This window comes from Myiozetetes cayanensis, unplaced genomic scaffold, assembly GCF_022539395.1.
Source record: "Myiozetetes cayanensis isolate MyiCay16 unplaced genomic scaffold, myiCay2020 scf2-11, whole genome shotgun sequence".
Classification (NCBI taxonomy): domain Eukaryota; kingdom Metazoa; phylum Chordata; class Aves; order Passeriformes; family Tyrannidae; genus Myiozetetes; species Myiozetetes cayanensis.
In genome coordinates, this window is record NW_026087411.1 from 63,102,047 (window position 1) to 63,114,116 (window position 12,070).

The window sequence follows — 12,070 nt, forward strand, 5'->3', positions numbered from 1 at the left end:
TTAGGAAGTTGATCTTTATTGCTAGTTGTCACTTGGCAGATTTTTCTTCCCACTGTGAAATGTTTAATCTAAAATTAATGTTTTGGAGAAATAGAAGCAGTGATGGTTTTAAAATATTTTTTAAAAATCTACATTCTATCCTAGGAGATAGACATTATTCATAACAGAATAAACATTCAATAAATAAGATTAATTTCAAATAAGTTACAAAAAGCATGTAATATACCAATCTTGTTCTGCTTACACAACACTGCTGTGTAGCAGAGCAGTTTTTTGGGGCTTAAAACAAGGCATGGATCAGTATCAGCATGCTTGTGCAGAGGCAAGCTTAAAACATAGAGCTAGGGAAATGCACATTAATACAAGGCACTACATAGTAATAATAAAAAGAAAAGAAATCTAGAATAGATTGGGGTATGAATTTGAAAACTTTAAAAATATGACAGATTAAGAGTTAGGGAACCTCTGACACCAAAATTGTCCTTTCTGGTTCTATAGTTTTATGTGAGACACATAAAGGTCATTTCAATATCACTGTGGAATATCGTTTTCAGTTTCTACAGAGAAAGGAACAAAACCAGTAATAATTAACGTAAGGATTGGAAGACTTTTGGGGTTTTTTTAGGGAAAAGTATATGAACCTATTGGTAATATTAAATGTCTTACCCTCTCTTCATGTTTTTCTTTAAGGATATTAGTGTTGTGATTCTCAAAGACAGCTACATACGTGTTGTGACAGCAAATGTCTGCAAGCCTTCAACAGCCTATACCTTAGCTCCAGAAATTGTTTCTAAATGCATATTTGTCATTTTCTATGTCAAATGTGAAATTTTAGATATCTGTGTGAGCAAAGGTCCCTGAAATAATTGAAATTAATTTATGAAAGTTGATTTCATCTACCAGGTCAAGAATATATGTAACATATAATTGAATATTTTAAAAGTAGATGTTGTAAACTAAACTAAGTGGAGTTACTGTGTTTTTCTACTAGTTTCAACTGCAGTGTTATGACTATTTTTACTATTGATATTGCATACAATGAAAAACAAATGCCAAACTAAGATTGTTTAGTTTATCACAGTCCTTTATGAAGAAGATTAATTTGAGAACTTTCAAATGTGGTCAGGTTTCAGTTACCATAGTTTTGGTTTGTGTCCGGAATTAACATTTTTAATACTCCAGGAAGAAGTGGATTAACTTTTGGTTATGTCCATTCAACAGTTAATGTGTGTCAATTGCTCACTTAGCTAAATAGTACTCACCTTCATACCAGATTTGTAGTACCAAACCTATACTTTCTGGAATTAAGTCTGCTTTGGCACTGTAACTTTGTTTCTTAGGAGATTATTTCATTAAGTGAAAAATGTCACAAACAAAGATATTAAAAAATCAGCTACAAGGTTCTTCACAACTTGTAAGGATACTGCACATGTAAATAATTTGTGAGATGAAATAGACTATATACATATTTCTATTGCCACTGATACGTGTCCTTGACAGAAGAATTCCAGCCAATACTTAAGTGGCAGACGCATTAGCTCCATCACAGTCAGTGGAAGTACACTTAATCACATCACCTTAGAATCTGACCTGCAGCCCATAATAAGACTTTCCTTTGTAGGGTAATACTATTTTATGCTTTCATCAATCACTCTTCTAGGTCTGTAACTGTTTGCAGTAGATTAAAAAATGTCATATTATAATCCAAAAGGCTGTTTCACCATGTTGCTCCCAAATTACCTTTACTAAAAGCAGGCACAGTTGAGGAAAACCTTCTTCCAGAAAGTGCAAGAACCTTCTTTTAATAATGCAATATTTATATTTATTTTAAACATTCTGATTATAAAGCAATTACAAAACAATAGTCATATTCTTGATTTTTATGCTCCAAGTTGTTTTGACTTTTATCTGCTTTGACTGTTTGCATAGGACATATGTCTACAACTACGACAATAATAGATGGTAAGAACGGATCTGTTCCTTCATCATCCATGAAAGTGGGCAAGAAGTCAGTTACAGAAGACCTCGTGACAACGTTCAGCTCACCAGCAGCATGGCTTCTTGTTGTTGCTCTGATTGTTACCTGGTCAGCAGTAGCTATTGTAATGTTTGACTTGGTGGATTACAAAGACCTTGCAGGTAAAACTCAACATGTTCTGTTTGACACCTTGTATATTAAAAATTGAAAATTTATTAAGGAGTGTGTATTACATAATTATGCATGTGTCTCACTTTGGGGACAGCGTAGTGTCTCTGTTGAGTTTATCAAGGGAGAAGATATTGTAAGAAATGTCAGAATGTATTAGTTTACACTTCATACATCTTTATAATTTAAGTCTCTTCATTTTGTAGCCCATTCTCATCCTCAAAACCATGCACATCGACAGTAATGTAATATGTATACGAACTTGTATAGTCAGATTTCCATTTTGCAATTTCTATATAAATTTTCCAGGAAAAATAAGGTTAATTGATTAGTATTTTCTGAAATATAAAGCCTTAAACAGTTGCCTTAAATATTCTGACATCTGCTTACACAGTTCAATGACTAGAAAAATGCAGATAATTTCTAAACATGCTAACCCTAAAACCGATCTTTATAAGCACAGAGGACCAGATTCCTAATATTAGCTAGATCACATCCTTGTCTTCAGTAGGACAATAACTCTAGCCTAGTTTAAGACTTGGTAAGCTGACTGAACAAGATCAAGTTTAAGGGTACATATTGATTAATGAGGGCAAAGATGAAAATTAAGTGGGTGGTACAAGGACTGGGATTCTAGTTGAGGAACCAGAAAAAAGGAACAGGGAATAGAATGGAATAGAAGTTTTATGCCTTTTGTCTGGCAATGATATATAATGAAAAATAACTCCCTATCTTTGCAAAGGGTGCATAATGTTCAGCAAGGCATTATGGTAGTAAAACTTACTTGAGATAAACAGTCTGTAACAACTGGGAAATACGTATGTGATGCAGAAAACAAGTTATTATGGTTCTTTTCTTTCTTAAAGTAGATCTCCAGCTCTAAGGTTTTCACATCTGCCACAAAACTAGGAATTGAAATTCAGACTTCAGCCTTTTAATTTAAAAAAAAAGGAGTTGATGTTTTGGAGTAAATTTCCTGGACTTTATTAGTTTATTGATAAATTCATAGATTTTTTTTTTTTGTCCTGCTATATATCAATTTTGACTTTAAGATTTACTTAAAAACCTTTTGAGACACAGATAGATCTTGAAAGAAACCAACCAGTCCTGGATCAATGGATGTCACAGAGCTTGAAATGTGGAGAAAATGTACCACAAAACTTTCTTAATTATTTTCTCTGTTCTTTGTTTTAGAAGGACATCACTTGAGTTCCAGCAAAATATAAAGTTATTTTTTAGAGAGCTTCCCAATACAGACATCAGATTTTAATTTGGACGCCACACTCTGGATACCACAGTGTATATAGAAACCAAGAAAAATAAATTATCATATTCTGTTTTAATTTTCCATATTACCCATTAATCAATCAATTAATCAATTAGTCAAGTTCTTAATATGTTTCATATGAACAGTCAAGAAGGAGGGCATAACTAAGACTACACTCTTGTACTAAGCAAGTCGTGAACTGGCTGTCAGGTCACACATGTTCGATATATAAATCAGGGTAATACAAGACTGGTAATCCTAAATAACAAGAATTTGTGCTGGAGACTGAAGGAAGCATCCAAGCAGATGTAATTCTGCTTGTATTGGCTAAAGGAGTTTAAATGTCACCAGTGTTGATGGAAACTGACATTTTCAGACCAGGATTTAGAAATAAAATAATATTGTATTTAATCTGCAGGGTGAGTTTGTATTTTGTGGAGGTCTCTGAAAGATGATACTTTAGTACTTTGAGTTCATGAGTTAATTTCCAATGATATTAATTAAGCAATTAATTAAGCCAGCATTTAAATCAGGTCTCATGGTCAAGAGTTAAGAGAAGAAACTGCCGTACTTCTTAAGCCAGGATTTATTAGATTGTTTTCTGTATTTACAGAAGTACAACAATAGCTACATAGCTCTTACGATAACCCTTGGGTTTCACTTCTGGAGTCAGCCACACTTGGCTGTCATTATTGATACTAGAATGATTTTCACTTTTGGACAGTTTGACCCTTTACCTCCAGTGGAAGTAGTGCCTTCTTTTCACAGAAAGTAGAATTTGGAGCATATTTTTAAGTGACTTCTTAAATCTAAAACCCAGTGATATTTTCTCTTGAGTTTGACACTGTTCTTTGAAGAACCAGACCTGCATAAAAAGTACGAATAGTTATTTTCAGGACTGTAAATATAGTTTTGCAAGCATGATTAAAATTAATTTCCTAGTTTTTGAATGCAAATGAAAGATACTAAAGAAAATATATTCAAATGCATACTTTTTTAAACCATAAAACACAGAAAATTCAGTATGTTTTTCCTCGAAGAACACTTGCCTTTCATAAGTCAGTGCATTCAATTTCTTTCCCATTTCTCTACCTGAAATTCCATGAAGTTCAAGTTTAGAAAGTACGCATAGCATATGAATGAGGCAAGCTGAGAGAGGTGAACTCAGTCTAGAGAAGAGGCGGAGGGATGGCCTAAGAGCAGACTGCAGATTTTTGAAGGGCAGTTACAAAGACAACAGAGGACTCCGATCCACGGGCTCTCACCAGGGACTTCTGCTATGTCTCTGTGCCAGAAATGACCATTTCCATAGCAGAGATGTTAGCAGTAATTCCACTGCACAGGAGTGACTGCAACAGAAAACAGGAGCAGGTTGACACAGTCAACCTGCCTGGGAACTGTGTGGCCGAGCAATATACATGGATTTGTTCCCCCTGATTACACTACAGATCTGCTAGCTTCTGGGCAGTAAAGGAAGTGCAGTGCCCTAGTTTATGAGTTACCTGGAGTACACACAGAGTCGTGGAGGTCAGCAGAGACACAACACATAGGCAGAGTAGGAAACACTTTAAACTGAAGCATTGTTTTTCTTCCAAAATTAACATTTTTTATCTCATTATCTGAAAGATAAATAGTTCCAAAAAGACATATGGTATTTGTATAAGTATTTTATTTCTTAGGTTTTTTTTTAATTTATTGGTATGAACTTCACACTGCTTTCTGTGATTAGAGTGCCAACCCATAGATTTTGCTTCTTCATTACTATGTTCTTTTAGAAGTAAACTATCAAGTTTGGGAAATTTGACAATTTATATAAGACGAAATTTGTCCTGCAAGTAACTATATGAAAAAATGGTGCTTAGTTTCATCCTAAAGTAGATGTGGTAAATTACTTTCGTGGGATGCCTTTTTATGCAGTATTCGAGAAGCAGTTTTTAGAGCTGAGGAATGCTGTGCATGGATGACACTGAAGGTGTAGGTAACTGAAGTTAGATTACATGAGTTCAAGCTTCACTCATAAAAAGATTTACAATATATTTTTGTGTAATTTTACATGTCCAGAACATGATGACTGTAAATTCTACAGTACTCTGTATTATTCAGGAGGTGCTGGTTATGATTTAAAATGTATCATAAGAGGAGAACCCTGTGTTACAGGTTGCATGTGAAAAGCTGTGCCTCCTTGGTGGTTATATGTTAGTTTGTTGAGAGGTTAGAACAGAGATCGAACCTGCAAGTCAGCCTTGGCTTTGGCAGTGGATTTGAGGAAAGCGTGAGACAAAAATTAGATCAGTGTTGAAACTTTCATCCTAGTTCTATCTACCAGAAGAAGGAAATTAAATTTTTGCAGTGTTGTGCTTTAGTGTATTATGCTCATTCCTTTGAGGAAAGAAATGAAAACTTGCATTCCTATCATGCTGTATTGTACAGCTATAAACATGACTGAAATATCTGTAATGTGGTATGAAGGTGACATGCAATACAAAAACGTGAGATAAGAAACAACAAATCTTATGCAGTACACAATGTGCATGAACATTCAGTAGGTAGCATACTACATTGAATGATCTCATATATTTTCAATATATTCAGATATGCAGAAAAAACTTCATTTTGGTTTGATGTGTGCATTGCAACAGTTTATTACTACCATCCTTTGTATTAGAAAATGTACCTTGCTAATTGGCTTCATAATGCATGAATGTATTTCATACATTTCTTGGATGTATAACTGGATTATATATTTTAATTGATAAACGTTACTAAATACTTTATTTTAGTCCTAAAGATTAATTACTCAGGAATTCACATTTGGTAATGGGCTAATAGAGTGTTCAAAATTCCCTGCAATCTCTGTGACCAATTACAACTAATTAACACCATCCTAATTTCAGATTCAGAGTGTTCAATATTCAGAGTAAATTGATAGTGATTTAGCCAGTCACCTAAAGGCCAGACTAAATCAAACCTAATGAAACCTCACCAAATATATGAAACCCAGAATTATCCACAAAACAATCTCAGTGAAAATATAGAAAACAAACACTCTTAGCAGATGAGCTTACCAAATTACCATGACTGCTTTCATAAATAAAAAAAAAAGAACAGGCTTTTTGTTGTGGATAATTTGTTTGGTTCAGCCATCATGAGGCTTTTTAGACACTTGAAGCAAAGCAGATCTCTGTGGAGGTAACGAATGTCAATGACAGGAATGGGGAGCTAAGGAGATGGAGACATGAAGCTCCTATATACTCAGATGCTTTCTTTAATATTTTTCTTTAATTTTTTTTTTAAGGTAATGGCAAAACATCTGGCCAGATTCTTGAGGGTTCTCCCACTCTAGCTTCTGAATAACACAGCCTGAAGGCACCATTTCTCTGCCTGAACTCATGGTCATTTCTGTTACTGCCTTGTAGTCACAGAAAGTTTTGGCTGGCCCTGGGTAGTACACATAGAATACATCTATTATTATTCTCCAGCAAAGGAAAACAAATGAAAATTAGGAACAATTTGTCACATGAGATTCTATATTTTGCAGCAAAAAGATGCACAAATGTAAAGAATGACTCTGAACAACTTGTGCTGTATTAATGACATGCATATTATTTTCCCTAGTCTCCTTCACAGTAAAACTGTAAGGTGTAAAACCTACTGGGTCCAGAGCCTTTTGTCATTAAGAGATATCCTCTCACTGTTATCATCCTGTTGGGTTCATGTTTGCCAGAAATTTTAAGATATGCAAAAAGAAGTGTACTTACATTTACTCTTCTATTTACAGTATATTCACCAAGGGTAAAACTGATAATAGCTCTGCACATATTCAGGAAAAAGAATGAACTTCTGGCTTAGTTTAAAACATCAGAAAATTTAGTGGAACAAATAATTTTGTCTCTCTTTCAAAATCCTGGGCAAATCACAGAATCACAGAGTACGGTGATTTGGAAGGGATCCACAGGGATCATCAAGTCCAACTCTTAGCCTGGAATTTATCAAAACAGTGCTATAGTCTTCTGAAATACAATTTTTACTGTATTTACAAGTGTCAATCCAAAGCACGATTAAACCGCTTATGTATTTAAAATTTCTTAATGAAATTCTTAATTGAATTATATGAGACTTCAAATAATGTACCCAAAATGTACAAAATACTATTCTCTCTTTCATAATGATAAAATCAATTAAAGGGATTTAAGTCAAATTCTAGTTTAAAGAAGGGTTGCCTAGATGACATCTGGTTTACCATGTTTCACTCTGCAGCAGATCTCACAGCTGAGTTATAAACCCCTAGAAAATGAATTTACACTGGAAAGAATGACAGTCTATGAAGTATTGCAGTGCTGCAAGTGCTGCATTCATCCCAAAAGGTCTAGCATATATAAGATGATAAAAGATAGGTCAAACTTCATGAGGTCATGAAGTTGAAAATATGAAATTTTAGAAACTGTCTCCATGAATAGGGAAGGATCTAAGAAGAGAATTCATGCTTAAATACGCTTCATGGGATAAAAAACACAAACTAAATTTCCAATGCATAATGGTATCTGTGAATTTTTTATTTTTATACAAACAAACAAACCAAACCAGTAATTCATTTCAGTAACAATTGCAGTGATGCAAGTCTTTGATTATTTGCTGTTGAAGAAATTGAAGTAACTCAACTAGAATCAACTGTATGTGATTTATTCTTTTTGGCAATAGAATTTGTTTGTAACTTGTGAAAATACCTGTATATTATTCAACAATATTTTCACATTACTCTGATTCATACTGTATTATCTTACACCTACATCAGATTGGGTTTTCTTAAATGAACTCCAATTTCTGCTCCATAACAGCAACCCCACAGAGATTAAAAAACTCCTCACATCACTCCTTAAGTGCTTCCCTTAACCAAGAGACAGCTGAGAATGTTCATTATTGCTAATGGTGTTTCTTCCTTTCTTTTTAATGGCCTTTCTGGGGTTCATCCTGTTACCATCAGCTATAGACACCTATTCACAACATTGCGACGATCCCTGTTTACCGCCTGGTAAAGACCTTCTGCCTGCAGTGTTCTGAATACGTGTGTGCAATGATAACAAAGCATGGGCACAAGCAGAGTGCCAGGACGTGGCAGCATTGCTTCTCAGCTAACCCCAACTCTGGATGGCTGGGGCTGCAAAGTTCATTGCAACAGCCTATTTCACCATTGTGCTTGACCTGGCTCCTAAGAGATGACTCCAGTCAGGAGATTCACAGGAAATGGTGTCAAGCTGAGATACTAATTTTACACTTTAAATGCCCTTTAAAAATGCCATTGTACAATTATTAATATCTTTTTAACCTGAAGTTAAGATCTGTGTTCTTAGTCAGAAAACTGAACCCATAGAATGAGGAAAAGATAAAGCCCCAAATTATTTTAGATAAAATGTTTGTCTGTTTCAGAAAACACCACCTAACAAGGGTCTTACCCATCAAATCAAAACCTTCCAGCTGAGACCAAATCAAACCATATAAATTACAACTTAAGCCCGTCCTAAACACATACTCCTGTCCGCGTGTACCACTATATCAAAAGTACCTGAAATTACTTTATGACAGTTTGTGAATTTCTTCCTAAATTTTGGTAAGTAGGTTCTAGTTATAACTGCTTCTTTGTCCACTTTCAGGTGAGGTTTTCTATGAATTTAACCTCATCCAATTATCTAAGGCTGACATTAGAATGAGACAGAGAATATTTAGACTATAGGCTGTAGTCTTCATATTTACAATATAAGTACTTATAAAATGGAAAATACTGGGAAATGCTGAGTCTGCATTTTCTTCTACATTGTTTTTATATATACAATAATTCAATATATTTATAAGTGTAAAAATTAAATCATTATTTTTATACTTATATTTCAATGACACCCATCTAAGTTTTTTTCTGGTGCTTAAACTTAGTGCTATAAGCTTGACAAAAATGTTAGTCTATGAAACAGAAAGATAAGACCTAAGGACATCTATGTTGATAAACTGGAATATTAATAATGGAAGATTATAAGTTTGTATTGTTAGTTCACACTGTAGAAATAAAGTTCTATTACTGCTAAACTTAAAAGTGTAAAAACTTCTAAATTAGAATATAGGTCTCTATATTTAAAAGAAAATACTTTACTAAAACTAGGATATTTTTTATCACAAACTAATGTTAGGCTTTTGTATTTTATCAAACATGACACAAATTCTGTCTTCATCATCTGTACCCTGTCAGTATCAATGAAGTAGTTTATATCTCATAGATCAATCTTTGCACCAGATAATTACCATCATTTGTAATTTAATTGCATTCAATTCACTGAAGTCAAAATATGTAATTGATGAAAATCTAACAATTGTTAACTAATTTACTGCAATTCATTAAAAAAAAAGAACACTTTAACATAAGTCGAACTCAGAATTTGTATTTAACCATTTGGCAAGCAAAAAGGATTGATAGGAGACTATATTTATGGTAGAGTTATTAAGACTGGAATAATGACTGAAGTAATTTGCACAGATAAATCCATTAGTCACTTATTGTAGTGCACTTCATAGGAATAGATGACACAGACCATGAAACAAAACCAAATTTGCTTGAGGCGCAACAGCAAATCATACCATGTGATTACTCATCTCTTGTTTCCAAAAGTCACTTTTAAAGGACCCATTATCAGTTTTGATGAAACAAAGTATTCTTCTGTTCAAACATACAACAATTTTACTGAAGTTACTTTGTGACTTTATGAAAATTATCTTCCATCCCAAGAACGCACTTAAAGCCAATTGCAGGACTTGAGAAGTCAGTCATTGGTTGGTTTCAAGGAACTGTGTTAAGCGTGAGATATTAATTATCACTAAAGTTATGAATTCGATTTTCAAATCAATTGGAATTAAAATTGTGATTTGAGACTTCAAAAATGAAGAAATTCATTGTTCAGAATTCTTGTTCTCACATTTTAATCAAATTACTGTTTCTGTACCAATAATGCTACAGAGCTACAAAGAATTGTAGCAGTTGATGTGCAAGCTTCAAATTACACAGGGAGTTAAAATTATTTCTTAAAGAATTATTTTAAAGAAATTTCCATATTTTTAGTAAAGAAAATCCAGACAAGCTTCCAAATTGTTGTGCAGATATCTACAGAAGGTAAAAAACTTTCTGCATCCAAATACAACTGAGTTTTTGTCGAAAAGTAGCATACAAACTCCTTCAGTTTGGGATTCTTTCTCTGTCAGCTTTAACTCTTACAAATTTCAGCATTTTCCAGAAAGTTCTGGACTTAGAATTTTGAGTTCCCACTGAAAACAAAAAGGCAAAACTGTAAATTATTCTCATATGCATGAATATGCTAACACAAGTACAGATAAGCTTTTATTGATCCACAAAACATCTCTTATGCTGTACCAAGTAGTAAAAAAAATGACAAAACAAAATGTTCTAGCCAAGTATTTCTATTGGCACCATTGTTGCAGAGAGTAAGTAATTTATCAAGGTAAATAGTTGTACTGACTTGGAATTAATTATGAGTGTAAAGTTACAGATCTAAGTGCTTAACCTAAATGTACAATGAAAAGTGGGATTTAAATACGAAATAGCATCCACGACACATACCTCAGTCATATGAAAATAAGGTGTCATAACCATGTTAATTTTTCAGGCTTGCTTTCCTTTCTAGTCAATGGAAAGGAATGGACATCTTTGGAAATTAATTCATATAACCCTAAAAAAGATTTCAGAGGAAAGCAAGAGACTTGCCTTCAGAAGTTTACAATATATTTATCTGCACTGGCTTTTGAGGGAGTCTAGAAACCACCAGGGATTCAATACCATTTCAGGTACATTTGCCTAGGTAGGATAATCTAAACTTAAAGCTCTGATGAAAGGAAATTACATACTGCCAAAAAAATTCTTCAATATTAATTACGTGTTTCATACCTAAGCTTAACCTCATGAGTATCCATTTACTTGTTTTCCCCTCCTTGCTCCTTCAACAGGCATTTAATTGGCTCGGTCACTATTTAGAAGTTCAGCAAAAGGTAGAGTTTCACAGCCTGTGTCTATCTGAGAAATACTTTGTATCCATAAAAGCTCTTTACAGTTCAAATTCAAGATCCTGCCCCTTCCACTCCCAGCACAATAGTTTATAGATGAGACGTCATATACTAATTATAGTTTATAGCTATAGATTATTTACAAATTATATATTACATACTATATAACATATGCTAACAACAAAAAAAAATTACCTTACTTTAAAAATAATTAGTGTTTTAAGGTTTACTAAGAAATGAAAAATTAGACAGGAGGTAGCTAATCCAGTCTGAATATATTGAATACAAAACTATTGTAAAAAACCACATCATACTGTTCCATTGTTGGACATCTGTAAATAAATAAATAAAAAAATAAATTACATGAAAATATCAAGCTCAAACTTTGTTATGAAAATCTGCATTCTTTCAGCTTCACTCCTGAAGCAAGAATATGCAATTCTTCTGGAAATGGTTGTCTTTCTTTGCATGTGTTTGAGATAAATGGAATCTTTCTCTGTACTTGAGAACTGTTTAATTTTTTTTTTTTTTCTAGTGTGTTTTGTTCTACTAGGGACCTAGTAGAACCCATTGTCAAAGTTATGAGAAGAGCTAAAATCATG

At 33.5% G+C, this 12,070-nt stretch overlaps 1 protein-coding gene across 1 annotated transcript in view; it reads left to right on the forward strand.

Annotated features, from left to right (window-relative positions):
• Window positions 1–1,907: 1,907 nt before the first annotated feature.
• The window catches only part of TRDN (triadin), a gene marked incomplete at its 5' end in the record, with an annotated part of 185,947 nt that continues 175,784 nt past the window's right edge, over window positions 1,908–12,070 (forward strand). The window contains one exon of the mRNA XM_050315704.1: window positions 1,908–2,139. Within this exon, the coding sequence (XP_050171661.1) occupies window positions 1,908–2,139 (232 nt within the window). The remainder of the gene's footprint in view (window positions 2,140–12,070) is intronic.